The sequence below is a fragment of the Rattus norvegicus genome, chromosome 7, assembly GCF_021556685.1.
Source record: "Rattus norvegicus strain SHRSP/BbbUtx chromosome 7, alternate assembly SHRSP_T2T, whole genome shotgun sequence".
In the NCBI taxonomy this organism is placed as follows: Eukaryota; Metazoa; Chordata; class Mammalia; order Rodentia; family Muridae; genus Rattus; species Rattus norvegicus.
The window spans coordinates 17,962,381-17,989,390 of record NC_141540.1 but is presented as its reverse complement, the minus strand read 5'-3'; the positions used below and the strand labels follow the sequence as shown (position 1 = coordinate 17,989,390).

The 27,010-nt window shown below is 41.1% G+C and overlaps 1 protein-coding gene and 1 long non-coding RNA gene across 2 annotated transcripts; both read right to left on the bottom strand.

The window, feature by feature from the left end:
• Window positions 1–5,067: 5,067 nt before the first annotated feature.
• On the bottom strand, window positions 5,068–6,018 carry LOC120093759 (olfactory receptor 63-like). The gene has a single exon (XM_087559915.1). The coding sequence runs from the start codon at window positions 6,016–6,018 to the stop codon at window positions 5,068–5,070; it is 951 nt and encodes a 316-aa protein (XP_087416041.1).
• A 13,222-nt stretch (window positions 6,019–19,240) lies between these two features.
• Window positions 19,241–25,852, bottom strand: LOC148004478 (uncharacterized). Its single transcript, XR_015624443.1, has 2 exons — window positions 25,600–25,852; window positions 19,241–20,842 (listed from the first exon to the last, which is right to left on the bottom strand). It is a non-coding gene; the product is annotated as an uncharacterized LOC148004478 (long non-coding RNA).
• Window positions 25,853–27,010: the final 1,158 nt, after the last annotated feature.

Genomic DNA, 27,010 nt, shown 5'->3' with positions numbered 1-27,010 from the left:
GCCCCAGAATCGTAGGGAGCAGAGACGTGAAGACTGAGGGGGCATAATGGCCACAGGCATAACACCAGTCTCAGTTATTCTTCTGAGCCAGGGCATTTAACTGAACCTGGTTTATTAAATAAAGAATTAGATGGTATGCTGAAAGTTCTCCTCTATTCACCTACACAAACACATCTACAGCGTGCGTGCACATACACATGTGCACACACACACACACACACACACACACACACAATCACATTCATGCATTCAGGTACTCATGTGCACACACAGAGAAAGAAAGAAAATGAACTCTCCTATCAGCATTTCCTTATCCCATTCCATCAATAATGGGTATCCAGGTTGGACTAGGCTTCTCGCCACCTAAACATTTCTAGAACATTGAGTACGATGTCTAGATATATATTTTGGTGACAACATCATTCCTATCTCTGCCTTTATGGAGTTTCTTTTAGATTCATTTGTATTTCTTATCTCTCTCTCTCTCTCTCTCTCTCTCTCTCTCTCTCTCTCTCTCTCTGTGTGTGTGTGTGTGTGTGTGTGTGTGTGTGTATGTGTGTTTGTTAGTGTTTGCTAGTGGGCCTGTGTGAGTGTATATCAAATGTGTGAAGTTAGCAGATGCCATCAGATATTCTGAAGCTGTAGTAATAAGTAGTTTGAGACCAGTGTGAGTGCTGCAATCCATCCTGGGTCCTCTACAAAACCAGCAAATTTTCTTAACCATTGAACCATCTCTCTAGCCTCTTAGCAAGTTCTTGACAATGTACAAGTTTCATGTGTGGTTGGGGAAGAAACTGCCCATTGGATGTTTTGTGATTTCTCTTTTATATAATTTTTTCATGAATTTTGTTTGCTACATTGTAATTGTCCATTTTTTATGGCTCACAGTGTGATATCTTATCATTTTTAGATTTTTTCTTACATTTTTTGTGTATGTGTATGAGCATGTGTGCTATAGAACCTTTGTTTTTACCACATGTGTTACTAGGGACAAAACTCAGGATATTGGGTTTGGTGGCAAGCACTTTTATCTACTGAGCCACCTTACCAGCCTTAATGTGGTATTTTAATGCATACAGTCTTTGGGAAGAAATCAAGGTATTTCTTTTTATTCTTACTTTTCTAAGAAAATGTCTCATTATGTAATCTGTTAGGAATTGGTTCTAATTCTTTGCCTTAATTCAGCTCCCCAAATCAGGAATCTGCATGTCCAAACAATGAGGATCCCCACCCCTAGTTGGCTTTGGTAGTTAATAAAGAATTATAGCCAATGGCTGGGCAGTTGGAAATAGGGGGGGCTTCTAGGTTAGGGTGGGAGGGGGAGCAAGGAGAGGGCGAATTGCCATTTAGAGCTGCAGAAGAAAAACCATCCAAAATGTAGGTGGATAGGAAAAGTGGCCCAAGGGGAGGAAGTGCCCAGAAGGTATCAGGGTAGCCAAGAGAAAACATAGAACTAGAAAGCATTAAGCCAGGAGTAATGGAGGGAAATGTATACTAGCCGTGGGAAGTTTTAAAGGTGCTCAGGCATTGAGCTATCAAGGCATATCAAAATCAGTGTGTGTGTGTGTGTGTGTGTGTGTGTGTGTGTGTATGTGTGTGTGTGTGTGTGTGTGTGTGTGTGTGTGTGTGTGTGTGTTTTATTTGAGAATCCAGAGAAAAGAGTTCCTGGGCAGGTACAGACCTGCTGGGAGCCAAAGTGGTTGTCTAATTCACTGCTACAGCAATCCAGACAATGGGTTTAAATGCACAGTCTTCTGTCTCAGCCTCCTGAATGTGGATTTGACTGATAAATCTGAAAAAAATTATAATGGTCCGATCTTGTCCAACATATAAACTCTCTAATACTCATATCTTGTGAATATTACCTGCAAAATATCAATGGCATGACACAGCCACTACAGAAACACTAGGCTTGCCCAAGTTTGGATTGGTGAACAGTCCATTATGAATTGGGGAGGAGCTCATAGGACCCTATTCCTTCCTGATGAATTATCAGGTACAGAATGATTCTTGGAGGGGAGGAATCACCTTTTATTTTCGGTTGTGTACTCACTAGTAACCCACCAAGCTCCAGTTAATATTTCCAAACCTGTGGTAACACAGATGACCTTGATTAAAACTAATGAGTCATAAAGACATAAATGTGGGGAAAGGATTTTTAGAGAGGAGGTGGAATTTATATAGGTTTGAGTTGTGAGTAATTGAACCACATTTTACATTGTTATGAAAAGGTTAAAGAAAAATTAAACAATAAAATTAATTAACTAATTAATTAATTAAGAAAACTAACCTGGTAATTAAGAGAAGCAGGTAAAGGGGCCTGCTGAACAAGCCTTATGATTTTAATCAGTTCCCTGAATCCCATGCCAAGGTGGAAGGAAAAGCTGGCTCCAAACAGTTAGTATCTGACCTCCACAAGGATGCTATGACACATAGACCCCTCCACACATCATGCACATACACAATTTTTAACTAAAATCAGACTATTTACCCATTTTTTAAAGTGAAGACACAAGTAAAGGTCACTGAATATAAACCACGAAGGTATCTTTCACTGCATATTTAATCCGCTGTCTTCACAGCCTTGCATTTCCTAACCTCCTGTGAACTGTGAAAATGAAATGCTGTTTATAAGCCACCTACTTTATTATATTTCTATCACAAGAGCATGAAGAACTGACATGGTAGCTTTAAACACTGTTTTTTCTATGTTAGTGGTGAGGTAGCCATAGGTTATATTTGCATTCGTTCATTTAATCTGAATCATGTACATGACCAAATATATGTATGTCATAGTTCCTTGTCCTCCTAAATTTATACACCACTGCCTTAAGAATCAGATACAGGCAACATGTAGAAGAATGCAGATCGATACATGCTTATCACCCTGTACAAAGCTTAAGTCCAAGTGGATCAAGGACCTCCACATCAAACCAGACACACTCAAACTAATAGAAGAAAAACTAGGGAAGCATCTGGAACACATGGGCACTGGAAAAAATTTCCTGAACAAAACACCAATGGCTTATGCTCTAAGATCAAGAATCGACAAATGGGATCTCATAAAACTGCAAAGCTTCTGTAAGGCAAAGGACACTGTGGTTAGGACAAAACGGCAACCAACAGATTGGGAAAAGATCTTTACCAATCCTACAACAGATAGAGGCCTTATATCCAAAATATACAAAGAACTCAAGAAGTTAGACCGCAGGGAAACAAATAACCCTATTAAAAAATGGGGTTCAGAGCTAAACAAAGAATTCACAGCTGAGGAATGCGGAATGGCTGAGAAACACCTAAAGAAATGTTCAACATCTTTAGTCATAAGGGAAATGCAAATCAAAACAACCCTGAGATTTCACCTCACACCAGTGCGATTGGCTAAGATCAAAAACTCAGGTGACAGCAGATGCTGGCGAGGATGTGGAGAAAGAGGAACACTCCTCCATTGTTGGTGGGATTGCAGACTGGTAAAACCATTCTGGAAATCAGTCTGGAGGTTCCTCAGAAAATTGGACATTGAACTGCCTGAGGATCCAGCTATACCTCTCTTGGGCATATACCCAAAAGATGCCTCAACATATAAAAGAGACACGTGCTCCACTATGTTCATCGCAGCCTTATTTATAATAGCCAGAAAATGGAAAGAACCCAGATGCCCTTCAACAGAGGAATGGATACAGAAAATGTGGTACATCTACACAATGGAATATTACTCAGCTATCAAAAACAACGACTTTATGAAATTCGTAGGCAAATGGTTGGAACTCAAAAATATCATCCTGAGTGAGCTAACCCAATCACAGAAAGACATACATGGTATGCACTCATTGATAAGTGGCTATTAGCCCAAATGCTTGAATTACCCTAGATCCCTAGAACAAACGAAAATCAAGACGGATGATCAAAATGTGAATGCTTCACTCCTTCTTTAAATGAGGAAAAAGAATACCCTTGGCAGGGAAGGGAGAGGCAAAGATTAAAACAGAGACTGAAGGAACACCCATTCAGAGCCTGCCCCACATGTGGCCCATACATATACAGCCACCCAATTAGACAAGATGGATGAAGCAAAGAAGTGCAGACCGACAGGAGCCGGATATAGATCGCTCCTGAGAGACACAGCCAGAATACAGCAAATACAGAGGCGAATGCCAGCAGCAAACCACTGAACTGAGAATAGGTCCCCTATTGAAGGAATCAGAGAAAGAACTGGAAGAGCTTGAAGGGGCTCGAGACCCCAAAAGTACAACAATGCCAAGCAACCAGAGCTTCCAGGGACTAAGCCACTACCTAAAGACTATACATGGACTGACCCTGGACTCTGACCCCATAGGTAGCAATGAATATCCTAGTAAGAGCACCAGTGGAAGGGGAAGCCCTGGGTCCTGCTAAGACTGAACCCCCAGTGAACTGGTCTATGGGGGGAGGGCGGCAATGGGGGGAGGGTTGGGAGGGGAACACCCATAAGGAAGGGGAGGGGGGAGGGGGATGTTTGCCCGGAAACCGGGAAAGGGAATAACACTCGAAATGTATATAAGAAATACTCAAGTTAATAAAAAAAAAAAAAGAATCAGATACAACTTCCCCCACAAGAACTGCTTTTCTTCAGATATTGTCAATTGGTTTATCTGAAGCACAATATAAAATATAAACCTTTACTTGTAATCGAAGAATTAAGAACTCAGGGCCTATGAGCAGGGGCAACTGACACAGATAGGGGGGTACATATATTGTACTTCAAGAATATCTGCTAAAAATTAAGGAACTAAGTAGAGGTGCACAATACACCTGAAAAGTGGGAATTTTAAGTGCTCATAAAATATAACAAATGCCATGCATGCATGACATGATTACAATGAAGGTAGTTGGAAGGATACAATCACACAAGATCACAAACAGAGGAACACAGCTTCCTGAGATTAAGGAAGAAATGTGGGAAAAAATCACTAGCATGGATCAAACACAGACTTACATGAGTTCATCGTTTAAAGATTTCTAGGAAAAACAAAGATTTCTAGGAAAATCTCACCCTTCTATCTTATTTCAGAACAAGAGAATTGACGCTTAGAAACTTTTTTGGCAGATATTCCTGTAGAAGCTTTTATTTATAGCACTTTTCAGCTCCTTATTCCTGAGGCTGAAGATAATTGGGCTAAGGAAGGGGGTGAAGACCATATAGGTGGTGGACATGAGTGTATCAGTGTAGAGTGAGTGGAGTCCCCTGGACTTGAGGTAAATAAGGGAGGCAAAGCCATAGTGCACAATCACCACAGTGAGATGGGATGCACATGTGGAGAATGTCTTGTGCTGGCCCTCAGTAGAGGGGATTCTCAAGATGGCAGCCACAATAAATATATAAGAGAGGACAATGAAGACCAGGCATCCTATGAGGGGTGTGACACACACGAGGATCACTGCAATAGTAACAAAGGCTGTCCCTTCCCCACAGGCCAACTTTAAGAGGGAAAACACATGACAGAGAAAGTGATGGATCACATTAGAGTCACAGAAGGTAAGGTGGAAAATTACTATTGTCAATGTCGTCCTAATGAGTGAGCCACCAGCCCAAGACCAGGCCACAAGACGAGCACAGCCTTGGATGCTCATGAGCACATGGTAATGCAGGGGGCGGCAGATGGCTACATAGCGGTCATAACCCATGACCACGAGCAGGAAGGAGTGAGTGTAGCCAAATGTGAAGGAGAAAAACAATTGGTTAGCACAAGCTATAAATGTGATGGATCGATGGGTGGACAGCAAGTCAGACAGCATGCATGGCGTGATGACGACAGTGAAGAGAATTTCTGAGATGGAGAGGGCACACAGGAAGAGGTACATGGGTGTGTGGAGTCTGTGTTCTGTCCAGATAGCAGCCATGATGAACAGGTTCCCCAGGAGTGTGAACAAATACATCAGCAAGTACAGCAGGAAGAGAGCAGGGAGCATCCGGTGTGGGAAGGCTGAGAAGCCAAAGAGGATAAATTCTGAGATGGTGCTGTAGTTCTGACCAGGCATGGCTTCTGAGGCTGATGAGATCAGAAATACATCGATGAAAACACAGCTCCAGAACAGAGCAGCAGCAATCTTAAAGGCTTTGTGTTTGACAAACTCAGTGGACATTTCTCATTTTCCCTAAGATTGTGACCCCAGTGAGTTTACAAATGAGTCCTAGTAATATTTGAAAAACCAGTCACTTAGTATTATTCAAAAGTATAGAAAAGATAACGCTTCCTAGATGATTTCATCATGTTAATTCAATCTCCTAAATCCATGTAAGAATGCTTATGGGCTGTCAGTTGTTGTGGTGCATTCCTTGAATCCCAACACTTGGGAGACAGAGGCAAGTGCACCTCTGAATTAGAGGACAGCTCATTCTAAAGTGAGTTCCAGAACAGCCAGGGCTACATAGGGGAACCCTGTCTCAAAAAACCAAACCAAACCAACCAAACCGACCAACCTACCAACAAACAAAAAAGTATGTTTATGGGTTGGAGCTGGAGAGATGGGCTGGAGAGAGAGATCACATACTGCTTTTGCAGAGAACCAGAGTTGAATTCTCAGCACCTACATTGGGCAGTCACAACTGCACGGAACTCCAGGGGTCTGACAATTTCTCTGGCTATGGTGGGTCCCTGCACGCACGCACGCGCTCACACACACACACACACAGGCACAGGCACATGCTCACACACACGCGTGCACACACACACACACACACACACACACACACACTTAAAATAATGAAGTAACTCTAAATAAGAATGGGTATGGAAACATAAAAGTATATGCTCTAGTTAATAAACAGGGCATACTTAAGGTTTTTGTGGTCAAGTGGTATTGGTTTGACTCTTAAATGACAAGGATGATTCAGTGTCAGGAACCCTGTCTTGGGGTTCATCACTTCAATCAATTAAATAGAAACACAATATCATTATTTTAATCCTGATGCAAACACATTTTAAAAAAATGTAGCAGGGTATTCTTCTCTTGAAGTTCCTGCTACTCTCAGGAATTCTTTCTCACATTTGTTCATAAATCTACATTCACTTTGCTTTAAGATACAAAATAAAACAAAAGTTAATTTTGTATCGTGACTCCAAAACACAAAATCTCCATTGAGCACACACAACATAAAATTAACTTATATGAGAGTGTATGAAGAAATGAATTATTTTAGGGTTGAGATACTCACTGTCATGGCTATCCTTTTCCATGTAAATAAGTAAGCTAGATGTGGATTATGAGGGAAGAGACAAATTTAGGAATGGTAAGATAATCAATATAACCAGTTAGTACAATCAAAGGCAACAGGTGCTACAAAAGAGATTGATCGGAAAGAAACAGCACTCCTTACATCAAGAATCTCCCTTCAACTATATCATTTAGATAAAAGTAAACAATGTCCCTTAGCAAAATAATTGTGTGTGTGTGTGTGTGTGTGTGTGTGTGTGTGTGTGTGTGTGTGCATGTACGTATAATTGGATCTCTGTGAGTTTAAGACCAGCCTTGTTTACAGAGTGAGTTCCAGGACAGCCAGGGCTACACAGAGAAATCCTGTGTCAAACAAACAAACAAACAAACAAATAAACAAACAAACCCACAAAAGAACACCGGTTCTCAGATTTTGCTTTTTGTTCTAACATTCAATAAAAATTGAAGATCCTAAGCGCCTTCTCAGTTGGTTTAACAACAGCTCTTTTTTAAAAAAAAATCATATTAGGGGCTGGAGAGATGGCTCAGTGGTTAAGAGCACTGACTGCTCTTCCAGAGGTCCTGAGTTCAATTCCCAGCAACCACATGGTGGCTCACAACCATCTGTAATGAGATCTGATGCCCTCTTCTGGTGTGTCTGACGACAGCTACAGTCTACTCATAAAAAATAAAAATAATATCTTTTAAAGAAGATATTAGAAGTTTAAATGGAGAATGTTTTAAATTATTTAATATTTTCATAATTATATAATATGTCTGGGTTAAATGTCACACATACATATACTTCTGTTTTTTATTCTGTCTGTAGAAATATATTAATTAATTGAAAAATGACCTCCTATGTGTCATTCGAAAGAACCCATGAAGACAATGATATGGTTTAAAGATATCCAGTAGATGTTCATGATATTTTAAAACATTGTCTATACAATATACATTGGTTTACCAAAATACTGTAATACTTACAAAGAAGAAAATGTTGTGTTAATAAAAGTATAAAAGGTAATTTAAATATCCAAAGTTTACAGTTATAAGTGAATGATCTTATTTGATATCAGCTCTGCAAATCACCTCCACAGTGAAATTTTATTTGAAATCTCGGTGATTCAGATATAAAATATGATCTTTAAAAAATCTTACCAAATTGCTCCAGGAAAAAAAAGACTGATACTAAACAAATTATCTGAAACAGAAACAGAGCCAGTTTCAGGGACAATTATATAGTCAAAATAATTTATTTTCTTGTATTGAAAATATATTTTCTTATACAATATATTTTACATAATTATAATAATATTAATATAAAATATAATATTTGTATTCTTTGACAATTTTATGCATACATGCACACATGTAATCATAATATGTTTTGGTAATGTCCTACTCCCATCTCTTCCCATAACTCACTGTAGAATCACTCCCCGCCTCCCTTCCTCCCAACTTCATGATGTCCTTATGTTTTCAACATAATCTACCGATTTCAGATTGTGTTCCCATATACTGATCACTAAGTGATGTCGATCAGGGACCTGACACCCTTAAAGAAAACTGAGTCTCCCTTTCCAGCAGCCATCAGCTCTCACCTGCTCTTCAACGAGGGGTAGGAGTTCCTGAGTCCTTTCCCACACTGTGCCATCATCAATTTTTAAAGTGCAATCTTGAAACACCATGAAGGCGATTTAAACTTGTTAGAAGATTTAAAAATATTAAATTATTCAAAACTAAACATAAGATTTTAAAACAAAACTTGGCATTCCATATGAAGAGAAAGATGTAGATTGTTTAGTCATTTGTATTAGGAAAATGCCTTCAATGAAGCTGTGCGAATCTCATTTGCGTCCAATCCCATGATAAATTGGAATCCAGAGAGATTAAAGGTATGAAAAGTAACTATTAAGGTATTAAGTACAAAGTTTAGGAGAACGAGTTTGCTGTCTTAGGCTGTGAAAGACTAAAATATGTGAAATTCCAACATCAGACAATCATCACATTATAGGGCTCTGGTTGACAAGATAGCTCAGGTATGTCAGCAAATAGATGGAAAAATAGTGGAAAAATTAATGGAAATTAATTACATTGTCTAAAATTGACAAGATAAACATATATGGAAAAGATTAAAAAATTTTTGATGCAAAACTGAGCAGGAATATAAATAGAATGGGCTTAAATGGCACCAGAAGAAAGGGGATATTGGTAGGAATTAAGAACAAAAGCAAATGAAGTCAGGCACTGAATTAACTGTCTGGAGCAAAATTCCATAAAGCAGAAAGTGTCCCATGTTGGCTGGGCTTGGAGGTATGGAAAATCCTCAGAAATGCTGCTGGGAGTGTAAAAAGAGGAAATTTATATTTATATTAAGCATATGATTACTCAAAGGTAAAGGCACTTACAACCAAACTGGAGTTTGATCTCTGAAAACCACTGGTAGAGTGAGAGTCCTTTGACCTCCAGATACACCTCCATGGCATGCCTTGTGGTCCCCAACCCTAGCACGTGTGTGTGCACGCACACACACACACACACACACACACACACACACACATACACAGACAAACACACACACACACACACACACGCATATGCACACACACACGAGAAATCAGTGGAAAGAAAAATAAAATTTAAAAATTTACACAGGGTCATGATATGATACGTCATCCAGTAAACATCTCCCAGGTGTCTGTAATAGTTTTCAAACCTGCCTGTGGGTGAGCGTACAGCAGAATGTTTTCTGTGGTATTCATTTTAGTGAGGGGGCTTGCTTTAGTGTCTGCTTATTCATAACTGTAGAGAAGGCGGGCAAGATGGAAAGGAAGTAGACAGGGAATCACTGCTAGGACTTAGAAATGCACACAACAGTGTAATGAAGGAATAAAGCAAAACCATGGTAAACTCTGGAACATCACTGTGTTTGGGGATGCTGGAATCATGAGTCTGGAACTATTCTGTGTGGCCCAATGCTGTAGCAAGGCACAACTGTGGCAGCCAGATACATGCAGCAGGATTTCTCAACATCACTGGGAGTATTTGAGGCTGGTACTTTCTTATGTGGAAGATGTCTTGTGCATTGTATGAGGTATGACAACATTCTTGACTTCCACCCACAATATGCCAGTAAATCTCTATCTTCCTTTCTGTCTCTGTCTCTCTTTCCAGACATATTCACTAGAGCAGTATCACCACTTACTGAAGGCCTTTAGCATAGTACTTGAAGTGAGCACCCAAGAGATTGGATGATAAGGCACTCTGGGCAAACACTCCAGGCAGCCTTGGAGCAGTAAGACTCCCTTCTGTCTAGTCCTACACACCAATACCAGGCTAGGCCAGTCTACAGAAATTAATACTGTTGAGCCTTTTTATCCGGTCACCTGGATCCTTGTTACCTGGGCGAGTGCTCTGTGAGGTTTGACAGCAAAGGGGCTTCTCTTGCCTGGAATGGTAATGTGAACTCCACAGGAAGATAGTGGCAAGCACATAGAGTATTTTGAAGTGATTCTCTGTCCCTTCTCCATGTTATGCTTTCCTACAAGCCATTCCCACAGGACTCATCAGAATCCAGCCAAAACACTTTCATTCAGCATCTGGGAATATAAAAGGACCTCAACAGGCCTTCAGGGACCAGAAGTCTTGACTCCTTCCAACACATAACAAAAATTCCCTGCCACCTCTCTCTCCTCAGAGAATGTTCAGCATCTGCCAAGAATGAAGCATGCCTAATCTTTAGAGAGATAATCTTTTGAGACAGATGACTTCAGTTCTTTCTGGTCAAGACAGTGTCACAGGGAAGACAGGAGCTGGGGGACAGGGGCGGCGGGGAGGGGGGTGACCAGAGTGGAAAGCTACGACTGTATTCTGTGGTAAAGGCAGTTTAAAGGCTTCCAAATATCAAGGCAGTTTGAAGCACTGTGTAGAAGCATGCCTTTTCTTGGACATTATATCCCTTCAGCATTTTTTGGTCACACCAAACAGCCCAACCTCTCATTGGTCACTTTCACTCCATTTTTCTAGTGATGAAAGTCAATCTAACACAAGTGATGAGCCTTAAGGATATAATAAAAAAAACTAAAATAAATGGAAGACTGTCCACATTGGTTGACTATCTTCTACAATCCAGAGCAAATGTTTGAAACACCTTGTATACTATATTTCAATAAATTTTAATTTATAAATTTAGCACAGTAAGAGTAACAATATTTAATTTTTTAAGACCACAAGGATTTACCAATATAGTAAACAGTCCTGTGAACGTGATCTTAGTCACAATATATCATATCACCCATCTTCTTAATTAATGATTATGATTTATTTATTGTTTATTTTTTGCATTTTAAGAATTTAAATATAATTACATCATCCCCCTATTCCCTCCTACAAATACTATCATATCTCCATCTTGGTTCCTCTCAAATTTATGTCCTGTAATTATTGTTGCAAATATAATGCATAAATATATAAATAAAACTTCCTGAGTTCATTAGTGCTGCTTGTATGTATGTGATTTCAAGAATAACCACTTGGTATTCTCTCACACAAGTGTTAGGTTGCCTGTTGTCCTTTGTCTAGGAGCGGATCCTTGAGATTTCCCCTTTCCATGTTAGCTTTCCTGTGGGCACTGACATTGTTCAAGTCTTATTTAGGTAGCCATATTGTTGACGTATCATAGGCATAGCTTCTTTGTCTTCTCTAGTTGATACAAACTTACAGCAAACTTCCTGAATTTCTGTTATAGTCTTTCCACCTCTCTTCAGGAGTTCTTCTCCAGCCTTAGGTATATAGGGTGTTTACTTATATGTGTTTTATAATTCTAAGTAAATAGACAATGATTTCCTACAGCCCTTTCAATCATCCATAGCATTATTTATCTTTCCTTCTCTTCTTTTGTATTGACCTCACTCCCTCTCCTCAGTAAACGTCCCCCATTTTCCCACTTCCCACTTCATTTCACTTGTATCCTGCTCTTCCTAATTGAAGCACTCATCTCCATCCCCTTGGTCAGTTTTTATAGTCTTGGTTTCTGTGGTTACTTCAGGTTATATACTCACATGAGAAGATTTGACATAGGAACCACAGCTGAGAGAGAAAATGCTACATTTGTCTTTCTGGATCTGCTTTATCTCTGCAATGTAATATTTTCTGGAGCTATTCATTTAACTGCAAAGTTCATTATTTTATTTTTCTTTACAGTTGAATAATAGCCCGTTATTTTCTCTACCACATTTTTTATTGCCTGTTTATTAGCTGAAAGTCATTTAGGTTGTTTCAATTTCCAAGGTGCTGTGAGTATAGCAGCAGTAAACACAGCTGAGCACGTAGCTATGGAGTAGCATGTCAAGTCTTTTGGGCATATGCTGAGGAGTAGTATGGTTGGGTCAAATGGTAGATTCATTCTTAACTTTTTGAGCATTCTCCACACTTGTATCTGTGATGTCTGCACCGGTTTGCAATCCCACCAACAGTTAATGCAACTTTTCCTTCTCCCAGTCCTCTCCAGCATTCGTTGTCAGCTGTTTTGCTGACCTTAGCCATTCTTCCTGGAGTAAGATAAAATCTCCACTTTAAAAGAATTACAATCCTTAATTGTCAAGGATGATGGGTTTATTTAGATGTTTCATCTTTATTTCTCATTTTAAGAACTGCCTGTTCAAATCTCCAAAGACCATTTTTAAAATGCGTCCTTTGTTTTCTTGACCCGTTTCCTAAAGCCTCATGTACTGTGGATATTAATCCTCTGTCAGATATGTAGCTGGCAAAGAGTCTGTACCATTATGTGGCATTTCTCTTCACTTGACTGTTTCCTTATGTGTACAGACGTGTTGTAGTTTTATGAGTTCCTACTTGTCGATTGTTGGTTTTAATCCCTAGTGAAATGGAGTCCTGTTTAGAAAACACTTTCCTACACCTCTATCCAGTAGAGTACTGCTTATATTTTCTTCTACCACTTTTAACATTTCATGTTTCAGATTGAGGTCATTTATTCATTTGGAGATAATTTTCCTGCAGAGTGACAGACACAGGTCTAATTTCATTCTTCTACATGTAAACATCCAATTTTCCCAGTGCCATTTCTTGAAGATGCTATGTTTCCACCAGAGTATAGCTTTTGTTTTTGAGTTTCATTGTCAACCTACGATGGTGTGTGTCTTCTGTTTTCCTTCATTGGTGTACATTTCCCTTTTTTCGTGCCAGTCATTAATGTGTTTTTTCAGTTCTATAGTTCTGTAATTTATCTTGAAATCTGGAAGGCTTCACGTCCACCCCTCAGGATAGTTTTGTTTATTTGGGGGTTGTTTGTGACTAGTTCCAAATACATTTTAAGATTTTTTTCTATTTCTGTAAAAAATATTATGGGTATTTTGATTGGGATTGCATTGAATCTGTGAATAGTGTTTGGAAGAATGATCATTTTCACAATATTAGTAGTGATAATCCATGAGAGCAGATCTTTCTACTTCCTAGTGTCTTTCTCAATTTTTTTTTCTAGAGAAACTAAAATTTTTATTGTAGAGGTGGTCTTTCATGTCCCTCATTAGGTTTAGTCCTAGGCCTTTTTGAGGTGATTATGAATGAGAGTGCATTTGCGATCACCTTTTCAGCACACTCATTGTATATAAAGGCTTCTTGTAAGTTGGTGTAATACCCTGGCACATTAATGAAATTTGTTTATCAGTTCTAGAAGCTTTCTCATGAATTTTTCAGGATCTTTTATAGCACCATCTGCACGTAGGGATAGGAATAGTTTGCTTCTTTTCCCTTTTGTGTCCCTTTAATTTTCCATTCTTGCCTTATTGCTCCAGGAAGTGCTGTAAACACTGCACAGGAAGTGCTGTGAGCACTGTACTGGAAAAGAGGTGGTAAAGCGAGCAACCCTGCCATGTTCCTGATTCTAATGGAACTGTTTCTGTGTTTTCCTTATTTTGGATGATGTTGGCTGTGGGATTGTTGTATACAGATCTCAGTGTGTTGAGATTTTTTTCCTTGTCTTTTCCAGCTAGAATTTTTTTTATCATGAAGGCATCTACATCCATTAAGGTGATCATGACATTTTTTTTACTTTAAGTTCATTTATAGGATTTATTTCATTTATTAACTTGTATATATTGACTCATCCTTGCATCTTGGGCATAAACTCAGCTTCCTCATGGTGGATAATCTTTTGACATAGGCATACACTGAGTCTGTAAATAACTTGTTGGAGATATTTTACTGTGTGTTCAATGGGGGTATTGGCCTGAAATTTTATCTTTTTTTGTCTTCATCGTGTTTTTATATTAGACTAGTTCTATCTTTATAGAGGGTATTTGAATGTTTCTTTTGTTTCTATATTTTAAAAACATAATTGACCAAGCCAGCTCTGTCAGTCAACAGGGTCTCTGGGGAGGAAGTAAGGATTGAAAAGAATTAGACAACACTATCACACAACCCGAGCCAGTCTGAAGCTGAAGCAGGTTTGTTTTTTGTTTTGTTTTGTTTTTTTCTAGTCTGCTTTTATATCATTCAAGTTACAAAGAATGTGATTAGTCTTAAGGCATAAATACAGTAATCAAGAAACAAGGCATAAATAGAGTAGTTAAGGAACAGAGAAAGCACAAAGGTGCCATAATTACTGTATTCTGGGTTTTAACAAGACCCATCAAGATACAAAGAACACATTCCACAGCTGTATTCATCTCAAGTCTACTTCCTTCTCCCAGCCAAATGTCAAATTCCTGCCAAATTCCTAGAAGCAGTCTCCAAAGCTTTCCACACATAATTTAAGAAGTATTGATTGTATATTTTTTTGAAAGTGTGGTTAGAGTCTTCTGTGAATCTGTCTGGACATGGGTTTTTGTTTTGAGTTGAAAGGCTGCTAAAGGAACAGAGCAACCAAGATGACTTCTAGTGACCACTATAGTGAGTGCCTCAGTCAGCCTACATCAGACAAATTTCTTCTTGCAATAGACAGGAATTTACACAAACACCCACAACTAGGCAATATGCAGAGAGTGATAGACTTTGCAACATTCAGTGTTCAGTTAGATGTTTTCATCAAACCACTCCTTTCAAGGCTCAGATGTCCATGCAGAAGATGAGTCAGGAAGAGTATAAGAGACAGAAGATCATTCCAAGGAAACAGTTTCTTCCAGACACAACAAATCTAATGTTCATACAGCACAGATTATGGTACCACACACAAGACTTGCACTGTTCAAAGCAGATTGGGTCCTAGCACTAAGAAGAAGTAAACACAGGGTCCTACCTCAAACAAGAAGCTTCCTGTAACTGATACCCACTGGCAAAGAGGAATCAGTTTTCTCCAGGAGTCTCACTGGGTATTTCAATCACATTTAAGGGCAGGTCCTATTATTCTCAGTAGCAGATACCCAATGCAAAATTAAGTTAATGATATTTTCATGTACACTTTGTTTTAGTTTGGTTTATTTGGCATTTTGGGGGGTCTTATTATGCTTTTGTTTCTTTTGATTTTCATTTATTTTGTGTGTGGTTTTTTTTTGAGAGAGAGAGAGATAGAGAGATAAATAGATAGCGAGAGAGATAGATAGATAGATAGCGAGAGAGAGAAAGAGAGAGAGAGACAGAGAGAACGAGAGAGAGAGACAGAGAGAGAGAGAGAGAGAGAGAGAGAGAGAGAGAGAATGTAAGGCTCAAAGTGAGTCCTAAGTGCCGGGAGACCGCCCCTAGTGAGACAAGAGAACAGAGTTTGAGGCAAATGCAAGAGGTTTATTTTTCCAGCACATCAGGGTTGCCCCTCATTGACCTTTGAACCTATTGACTAGCAAGCACATGACATGCATTCAAACTCTATCTGGGACCAGAGGGACAGGTGACTCTCAGTCAGTACATTCTGTGGTTTTTCAAAAATGTTCCTGCTCCTCCTGAGAACTGTAAGTGAAGAATGGAACTCGGCCTAGCCTAGACCTGAGTCGGGAAGCTGGTACTTGGCCTAGTCTTGATCTAAGGCGGAGGGTGTAAGGCTGGCAAAAGCTCCTAGGGTCCTTCAAGAACATAAAGTTGAATTAGGAGGGAGGATCTGGAAAGAATTGAAGAGTGGGGAAATGATCAAAACTTACTGTATGAAAAACATTTTTAATAAAAAATAAACAAACGTGAAAACAAAAATCAGTGCAATGAGATATGTTAGCCCCACAACTGATCTTCTGTAGACAGAGAAATTGTGATGGTTATACTTAGGCACACAGAATCAGCATGTGAAAAAATCAATTAGAGAGACAAAAAGCCCTCTTAAAAATGTTTATGTACTTGCTCTCACTTATGGAAAGAATTTAATCAACAGCATGGTTGAAACTTTGTAATCTTGAGATATATGTGCCATCATAGTCTCCATTTTGTATAAAATCATATATTTATAAAATGGGTTGTATAAGAGAAACATCTTAATCTTTCAAAGTAAGAAAACAATTTCTACGTCGTAAATGTATTTGCTTCCTTTTATGATTATAATATGTTTTATGATTATACTATTCTATAATTCTATGATTTTATTATTTATACAGCTTGAAAGATTTTGCTAGGATATATAAGTTGTGAGAGAAAAAAATAAATCTTGTTAGAGCATGCTTGTGGAAGTTTTGCTCTGTCCACCAAACATGTGTATGTAAAGTGGTTGGAGTTTTGTGTATATGTTTGTCCATTCATCCATCTATCCATCCATCTATCCATCCATCCATCCATCTATCCATCCATCCACCCACCCATCCATGCAACTATCCGTCTGTCCATCTATTCATCTGTTTGTATATATATAAAGTTGTTGGAGCTATGTTCCATCTATCAAATATGTCTGTCTGTCTCTATGTCTATAAAGTTGTTTGAACTTGCCCCGTTGGAGCTTGTTCCATCCACCAAGAGTGTGTAATTGTGTGTCTGCTTTATATCATCACTGACCCCACATCCACTCCTTGGATCAGTGAACATGTTGTCAGAGCTGGTCTTCAACACTTATGAAACAAAATATTTAATTGGGGCTCACTTATAGTTTTCAAGCTGTATTTCATTGTCATCATGGTGCGAGACATGGTGGCATACAGGCAGATGTGGTGCTGGAGAAGTACCCGAGACTTCCTCATCTCAATCCACAGGAAGCAGGACAAGCCAGACACTGGGCTGGCTTGGGCTTTTGAAACCTCAAAGCCCATTACCTGTGACACACTTCTTCCAACAAGGCCATATCTCCTAATCTTTTTCAAGAAGTGTCACTCCCTGAATCCTAAGCATTAAAGTATATGAGGCTATAGGGCCGTTCTTATTCAAAGTACCACAACTCCCAAGGCAAAAAGAGTTCAATATTAAAAATTTCATCTAATAGTCAAGTTTGCATTTTTCTGGGCATGATTTCTCTCTGACAAGGTATCCTGACTAATGATGTTTCATGGTTGAGTATTTTAATCTTCCACTATCCTTGACCTGTTAACTCAGCGCCGTACCAAAGTGTTAGCAAAAGCGCAGTGATGTCGCATTCAATGAATCTGCCTCATTTCTGTGTTTTGTTTAGCAAGCTGTCATCCCTTGATTCCCAGCCTAGATCTCGATAATGTATTTTCATTTTCAATGTTTGTGTTCAGAATTAAGTGCAAGCTATATTCCATTTCACAACCTTAATACACAGATTCCCTGTAGCTATGTGGATGCTTGCATAGAACAAAATACACTTTTTTTTAATGAAAAGACATGATTTTTTCTTTAGTTTAACCAAGGAAATTGAAGCAGATCGTGTGCTACTATCTCTTAATCTTGCATATTTGAAAGTGGCCAAGTAACACCTTTCCCTGGATACCCTGCAGCTAATATGTTCGGGCCATAATAATCCATGAAACAATCATGTTGGAAGTATCTGTACAAAATAATTTAAAATGGTGAAATTTTCTGGGAATCAAAATATGAAGCCGAGATGATATCTAAATCCTAATTCTGACATTCCTGCTCCAAAGTCAGTGGAAGGTGACACAGGCAACACTTGTTACGTTAGAACTTGGTGAGGGATTCTGAAGTCACTGCTCTCAATGGCATCATCTTTTTCTCACAGAAGCAAAACCTAACTTGGAGAATTCTACGAAGTGCTTTGCCAGCCTTCTAGAGCTAACATGGAATGTATTCATGTTGAGGAATAACAGATTCAGCAGAGAAAGGGAGATGAAATGTGAATATCAAATATGGAAATTAAATTAAAAAAATTCTGTGTCTATTTGAGAGGTAAAAAGGAGTCAACCAAAATCAACCAGAAGATTAAAATTAAAGAAGAAATCTGGGAGAGAAAGAAAGGAAATACCTAGTAGAGAACAAAGGAAACGAATATGGTTGAATCCATGCTCACCCTAGGACATGTAAATCCTGAATCCTGAAAAGGCATAAATATAAAAAGTCTCTTACCTGTGCTGAAGTTTTACATTACAGGGTGGCATTCTCAGATTCATTGGTTTACTCTCCTGGGGAGAAAGTATGACTAGAGAGAAACCTAGTAATCCCTGCCTTCCCATCGCAGTGTGAATGGTATTCTCTCAAGCTAAGCAGAAAAGAGGTGCAGACAAGGGTTGAAGTATGCAGAAACCAGGAGGTAAGAGTCCCAGAGAACAGCATATTAACAAGCATCTGCCATGCTGTAAGTCTGAGAGAGCTGGAATCCACAGTGCTACATGCCTGTTGGTATATAAACAACTCATGTGTTTGTGTGCGTGCATGTCTGTGTTGTTAATGAGTGAGGTTAATTTTTATTATTATTACTTTTATTCTTTTACAGTCCTGTCATTACCTCTCTATGGCTCCGCCCTCCCACAGTTTCTCAACCCGTTCCACCAACCCCCTATGCCAATAGGATGTTCCCTCCACTCGTCCCCCACCCCAGTGCCAGGCATCCCAACTCCCTGGGGCCTCAAGTGGAAGAGTGTCCCCGCCAGTGGGGACCCAGTTATTCAGGGTACCAAAGAGGTTTTTGAAAGATCCCACGCAGAGAGACCCTTACTCAAGTCTTGGGAAATCGCGGACCCCAGACACAGAGAGACCATTTTGGATGTAATAAGCAAAGGCGAGGTTTATTACGGAGACCTATTACAGAGATCTCCGGGCCGACACATATCCCACGCAGGAGACAGAGGTGTCGACCCCGAGAGGCTGGGAAAAAGAGTATTTAAAGGCAGAGGCTGTGAGCACCAGGGGATGGGGGATGTCAAAGGGGAATGTACCACAAGTTACAAGATTGTTTTATGGCTCCAGGAGATAAGGGGACGCCAGAAGGTTTTATGGCCCCCTGGTTCCTGGAACAGAGCTACTAAATCAGGAGAAGGGTAGGGTCTTCAGGTCTTCATTATTTTTAAACGTTTGTCAAAACTGATGGAGCATTTGTATTTGAAACACCTCTGGTTAGGCTTGGGCTGCCCGGTTTCTTGGAGTGCTCTCTGCAGGACACAATGGCTGAAAAGCACAAGTAGGGGCTTATCAGGGTCTGGAGGACATCTGGTTAAAGTATGACTCTGAGTAAGCTGGGGGGACGTCTTTGGATGGTTTATGGGTCAGTCCTCGATAGCCTGAGCTGGATCCTGCATTCCTTTTCTTTATCTTTATGGCCTGCTATTCCTGGCGGCAGGGCTTAGCCCTGAGTTTGTGGCTTTTGGGGCTAACTCTTTTAATTTTATATTTCTAAACCTAGAATTTGTATAATTTTCTTTTCATTCCCGTCTTCTCCTACTAAATAATTCTAATCTTAGAATTTTGATATCAAGTCTTATTTGGTCTCACCAGTTGTCCTAACTGACTGGTATTGTTGTCTCACAACCATCAACCGCACAGCACCCACTCAATTTTTAACAAAAGCAATTAACCTGTTTGTCACGCAGGAGCCAAAGACTAAAACCAAGAAAATTATTAATAATGGCCCAGCTGTAGCAGAGAGTAGGGTAGTCATCTAGGGAGATCTACTAAACTAGCTCTCGAACCATCTCTGATGTGTTTTTCTGTCTGTCTTTTGTCTAACCTTTTTCTAAGTTTATTTATGGAGTCTTTAATTACTCCTGAATGGTCTGTATAGAAGCAACATTCTTTCAGTGTAGCACACAGGCTCCTTCTTTAAGGAATATCAGGTCTAATCTTTTCTTATTTTGAAGGACTACCTCTGAGAGGGAGGTTAGGTATTCTTGGAGGTCAGCTAAAAAGTCTTTAGCATCAGGATTCTATCTGGACACTATCTAAACCTATACACCAAGGTCATGACTGTCTTTCAGAACTTCTAAACTTATACAGGTTGTGATCCCTGAGGCACAGTCTCAAGAAGTGTTAGGAGTATTAACATATGTAATGTTACATCATTTGTAATAGAAATCAAGCCTATCCCCACACCTATCTCGATGGAACCCAGGACAAACATGACTGAATTTCCCTCTAGGTCCCAGCTCTCAGCCCTAACAGCTAGTAAGTACACGGCTGGTGAGGGCTGAGAATTGACGGCTGTCAGGGTGGTCAGCAGCACCAGGTACGGTCCTTTCCAGCGAGGCTCAAGTGTCTGGGCTCAGTGTAGCTGTTTCCGACCTGGAACTGATGGGATGTCTCAGGGGTCTCCGGGGCATAGGCTGCTGTCAGCTGTGAGCAGATTTCTTTCTGTATCACCTGTAGGTCTTTTAGCCTGGCACACAAATCATTATTACTATGGCACTATGACAAGTTGGTTCAGTAACATCATCTAATACAGTCAGGGGAGCTGAGGCCCCATATAAGATCTCAAAGGGGGTAAGGCTGAATCTGGAAGGGGTATTTCTTGCTCTGAAGAGAGCAAGAGGGAAGGAGTGTCACCCAGTCTGTGCCAGTCTCCATGGTCAATTTGTTTAGGGTCTCTTTTAGAGTTCTATTTATTTACTCTACCTGTCCTGAACTTTGAGGTCTGTAAATACAATGTAATTTCTAATCGACCTCTAAATACTTGGCCACACCCTGGCTTACCTTGGCAACGAAAGTAGGACTGTTGTCTGACCAGATTACCTTGGGCATTCCAGACCTGGGGAAGATTTCTTTCAGTATCTTCTTGATGATTGTAGAGGCCGTCTCTCGTTTGGTGAGGAAAGCTTCTATCTATTCCTGGAAAGGTATCTACAAGCACTAGGAGATACTTGTGATTATATTTTTCTGGTTTTATCTCAGTGAAGTTCACTTCAACTTTTCGTTAAACTCTCTAGGTCTCTTTGTCCTGTTTGTTTGTTAAGCATTTGTTTACTGACGTATCTTATACTTTTTACTGTCTCTCTTGGCTAAAATCTTAAAGTCTATTATATACACCTTAACTACTTGGACAAACTTCTTATCTCCTAAATGGGTCCATTTCTGTATTTGGCAAAGTGAGTCTTTTGTTTGTTCTCTGGGAAGTATAGCTTTCCCCTCAAGTGTGTCATTGTCTTTTATCTTTTAAGCAATTTGGGCCTTTTCTAAGTGAGGCCATCCCTTAGTCTAATCCTAGTTCTCAGTGGCTGTCTCTTGCAGGCCTGTAACCAGGATAGGCTCCTGCATAGCCATTTCCCGAGCCACTTTATCTGCTTTGTCACTGCCCCATGTCACTGAATCTCTTCCCTCCTGTTTTCCTGGGCAATGAATAGTACTCACAGTTGTTGGCTTCATCAGGGCATCTAAGAGACGGCAAAGACATCTGTGGCGCTGATGTGCTGGGGGGGTAGAGGTTCAGCCATCCCAGATGACATCGTTTTGTCCACCATGGCAGCACCACTTGTCTCTGACCTTCATTCATGAAGAGAACTGTTCCCGTCTGTGGACAAGGTCCTCGGCTTTCAGCAGGGGTCAATCAGCCAGTCGCAGAGGTCTTTCCTCCACCCATGTGCTTCTGTCAGTGTTTGACACTCGTGCTGTGGTGGCTCCAGGTCCGGATTGGGCAGCAAGGTGACCAGATTGTCCCCAACCGGTGGAGAATCTAGTCCATGGCAGGTGACCAGTGGTCCCATCTTTGGACACTCTATCAGCCACTCTATCACAGTTTAAGTCCTGGATTGGGTGATAATTGTTAGTGCCCGGCTGGCAGGAGTGATGTGTTCCAAGCAGAAAAGCACTAAGCCATTCATCTCCCAGCATCAGTTACTGGTGCACTGAGACAGGTCTTAAGCTCCACATACACAGTCTATAGATATGTATACACATGGCCTCATCTAGCCATTTCAGCCCACGCAAGCCAATTTGGAGAGCAATTTTCTCATGAGCAAGGGATAGGGGCAGTCAGGGATGACCATGAATTAGTGGGTGGGTTACCCGGCCCACGCCAAGTTCCACTATTCTTCGGGCAGTCCATAAGTATTGTTCGTTGCCAGTAGCTCCTTGCACTCAAGGTCTTTGGATATTGGCCGACTGGGGGGCATAGGAGCACAGAGCATTGGGTCCCTGTCCAGCACTCTAGGACCAAGAAGCTCTCCAGTGGCCCCTCTTGTTCTTTCTTGGGCAGTCCCTGACCCAGTGTCCTTTTTTTTTTGTATTAGGCACACTGATCTTTAGCCAGGAATTCTCTTCTGTTGCCAGGTACTATCTTCCTAGGTTCCCTAACTACTGTGGCCAGTATATGTTCCTCTCTCGTCTTTTATCTCTCTTTAGCTCTCTAACTTCCTCTTCTTTTTGTCTCTTTTTTTCTCTAGTTTTCTGTTTTTTTTTTTTTTACCTCTTTCTCTGTAACTTGTACTAACTCTCAGCAACTTAACTTAACCCTTTAAATTTCTGTAACATTCTCTTTATATCCTTTCCTTATCTTAGCCAGATTGGTGGGGCATTTTCCAGCCCCTCAGAGACCCACCCTTGGAGCCTGGCGGCAGACCTGGAGCACTCCCTACCTTCAGGCGTCTGAAGAGAGCAGGCAGAAGTGAGGGCCTTCCATCCATCTCTGGAACACTTTTTCTGGCCTCTAGTAGGATTCTGTCTTTCCTCGGTGGTAAAGAAGACCTATAACAGTTACTAACAAGCATCTCAAATGGGATGGTGAGAAAACAAGGGAATCTTGAGAATAGAGGTCCACTGAAGAGGGCAAATAGCATTTAGTCACACAGCTAAGCCAGGAGGCTTTCTTGGACAAAAAGACCTTGTGTCTGTGAAACAGAGAAGTGAGCAGAGGGGCAGTCTATCTGTTATAGGTTGTCTCTCTGGACTTAGATTTTCCCTTAAGGAGTACCTTCCTTTAGTGTCAGCTCAGTGGCTTTATCACTCAAGAGACCCATCCTCTAAATGGCACTGGGCTTCCAGTAACAACTAATAACAAAAGGATGGAGAGACGTTAGAACCTGGGTGTTAGATTCTAAGCAGCTGACAAAAGAATTGTAACCAGTTCACCTGGGGCTTTCAGGACCTCAGTAGCAGCCCTTTACCAAACTTCCTCAGTGGGCTAAAGGCCCATGGAAAAGAAAACATTAATCCTGACCTTGGCCACAGCCAAAGCCTGAATTCTAAATTCAAACTGGCAAAACAAAACAAAGTTTTTCACAGTTTGTTGTAGATTTTTTGAAACTATTTTAGGGGCTTCTCTGTCCCCCAACCTGGGACATTTCGACCACAGGGGCAGGAACTGGCTGCTGTGGGGATAAGATCAAAGGCATTCTCCATGCTAATGATGACCAGTGAGAAAAGTAATTTAATGCTGGAGACTGGCTCCTCTCTTGGAATAGGGCCAGCAGATAAGGCAGGCTCCTTAAAGAACTTCTAATGAGCACTCTCTTTCTGTGAGCAAGAGTTGAAGGTCTGGCCACTAAAAGCAGAAATTCTTTTCTTGTTCTTGTTTTCTTTAGAGTCCTCCCCCACCTCACTCTCAGCCTTTTTAGATCATTCTTCCTGTAGCATTTCTAACACAGCCTGTCCCTTTTTTATATCCTGTTGACAGCATTTCTGATCTTTTAGGCAGCTACGCACTAAGTGTCATACCGGCTGAAACTCCGCCTTTAAGAATCCTTGCTCTCAAGCAAAATTTAAATCTTTTTCTAGCTTATCTCAGCTGTCCACCGTGAGATTCCCAGAGATCGCGAATCAAGGTGTAGTAATTCACTAAGAAATCTCTCTATAGTGTTTCTTTTTACCTTAAGCCTTTTCCTTTTAAACAGCTCCTGAAGAGCCAGAAAAATTGGGTGAGACTTGAGAAGTCCCCATGCTCACTGCAGCAGCTCCGCAGCTAATTTCGCTCCCCCCTACTGTGTGTTGGGAGCACAAGCACAGATAAAACACTATGTTTTAAAAACTTAACATTGGCTATCAACCAACACACCGCCACTAGAGCGGGGTCCATAAAATTAAGTTTCTTACTCACTATACTTGTTTCATACCGGAGGCCTAATCTGGGGAACTTTTTTATTTACGAGAGGTTTTGTCCTCAAGGTTTTTGTTAATGTCTGTTTACACAACTGTTAACAGCAGCTAGGCTGATCAAGGGGAGTAAAGGGAGGGGCCTCTCTCCTTGGGGAGGAGGCTCAGGAGAGAAAGACAAAACTCCCTGGCAGAAAACAATTTCTCTCAAGCAAATTATTTTTAACTTTTAACTTAAGCACCAAGAGGACCAAGTAAAACTCTTTGACGAACAAAGCAAACAGTTTCATGATTTCAAACACAGTCGTCAGTCCAAATTCAAACACAGTCGTCAGTCCAAAATTCAAAAACGAAACAAAAGCCAAAAAGACACTCGACAATACCACAGAAAACAAGCCAGACAAACAATATCAAGACAAAGCATCTTATAACCAACTTTCACAGATGCCTGGTACCTTCAGTACGTGGCCCAAACTGCAGCTTAACCTTAGCTGCTTTTGGGATGAGATGGACCATCTGATTCCACCTCCCAACAGGATTCCAGAGTGTCCTCTTGTCCTAACGACCAAGCACACTTGTCCGTGCCTATATTTAAATAGGCAGCCGAACTCGACCTCTGACGGAGTGGGATTCCTCGTCCACTCCCGCCTAGGTAAAAGGAGCATTCCATCTCCTTTGTTCCAGAAAACCAGAGTCAGGTCCTCCTGACTGTCCATAGCCGGGCTCTCCCGACTGTTCTACGCCCGTGGAATGTCTTCCAGGGGCTGCAGCCTTGCGGGCCCGGGGCGTCCCCCCTTCCGCAGCCAGGGGGTCCTCACGGACCACAAAGGCAGCTGCACTGAGTGGGGATACACATCCACTCTCCTACAGGGCAGGAATACACATCCACCCTCCTAGCACAGGGCAGGAATACACATCCACCCTCTCAGCACAAGGCAGGAATACCCATCTGCCCTCTTACCACAGGGCAGGAATACCCATCTGCCCTCTTAACACTGACCAGTACTAAGACACACATATATACACACACGGCGGAACCAAAACAGAGACAGACACAGACTGACAATTGCGGCGCCGCGCACACAGAAACACTCAGACAAACATCCAACTCACCTCCAAGGGGTCTTCAGAGTCTGGGGTGGTCGCGAAGATCCCGGACGAGCCCCCATTATTATGAAAGATCCCACGCAGAGAGACCCTTACTCAAGTCTTGGGAAATCGCGGACCCCAGACACAGAGAGACCATTTTGGATGTAATAAGCAAAGGCGAGGTTTATTACGGAGACCTATTACAGAGATCTCCGGGCCGACACATATCCCACGCAGGAGACAGAGGTGTCGACCCCGAGAGGCTGGGAAAAAGAGTATTTAAAGGCAGAGGCTGTGAGCACCAGGGGATGGGGGATGTCAAAGGGGAATGTACCACAAGTTACAAGATTGTTTTATGGCTCCAGGAGATAAGGGGACGCCAGAAGGTTTTATGGCCCCCTGGTTCCTGGAACAGAGCTACTAAATCAGGAGAAGGGTAGGGTCTTCAGGTCTTCATTATTTTTAAACGTTTGTCAAAACTGATGGAGCATTTGTATTTGAAACACCTCTGGTTAGGCTTGGGCTGCCCGGTTTCTTGGAGTGCTCTCTGCAGGACACAATGGCTGAAAAGCACAAGTAGGGGCTTATCAGGGTCTGGAGGACATCTGGTTAAAGTATGACTCTGAGTAAGCTGGGGGGACGTCTTTGGATGGTTTATGGGTCAGTCCTCAATAGCCTGAGCTGGATCCTGCATTCCTTTTCTTTATCTTTATGGCCTGCTATTCCTGGCGGCAGGGCTTAGCCCTGAGTTTGTGGCTTTTGGGGCTAACTCTTTTAATTTTATATTTCTAAACCTAGAATTTGTATAATTTTCTTTTCATTTTCTACCTGTGGGCCAAAATGGGGGTGAAGAGAAGGAGACCAAGCAAAAGTTCTGTTGTCAAGGTCTTGTTTATTGAGAGAAATGTACAGCATTTAAAGCTCTGAGGCAGGAATAGAAGTGGGAACTGAGGCTTAGGGTGGGGGAGTTTGGAAAGTGCCCAAGGATATAAGGTGAATCACTACACTGCAAGATATCCTCCTATAACAAAGAGGCAACAGTCTTCCAGGGACATGTTCTTTGAAAAGGTCGAACCCTTCTCAGGAATCTGCTCAGGGACATCCGGTGTTTTGCTCAGGCTGAAACATCCTGTCATTGCTCCCAGGGTCTTCCTGGGAGAGGCTTTAGTTCAACAATCTCATGTCTGTATGGCAGTCATTTCAAGGTTGAACCTCTGTGGCCATGCAGCCCAGAGTCACGTAGCCACCTTGAGCTAAACAGTCACAAAATGGCCAGGCCCAAATCCAATATGGCTCACTACAGAGGAGAGCTTTCTAATGAGCCCCTACACTTCCTTGGAGAATTCTGGAGAATTTTCTTACTTTGGGCTTTGTAGGGTAAAAAGTCTGAGCTCTTCAGGTTTGAAAACACACCAGACCCCAACAATCCTGAGTT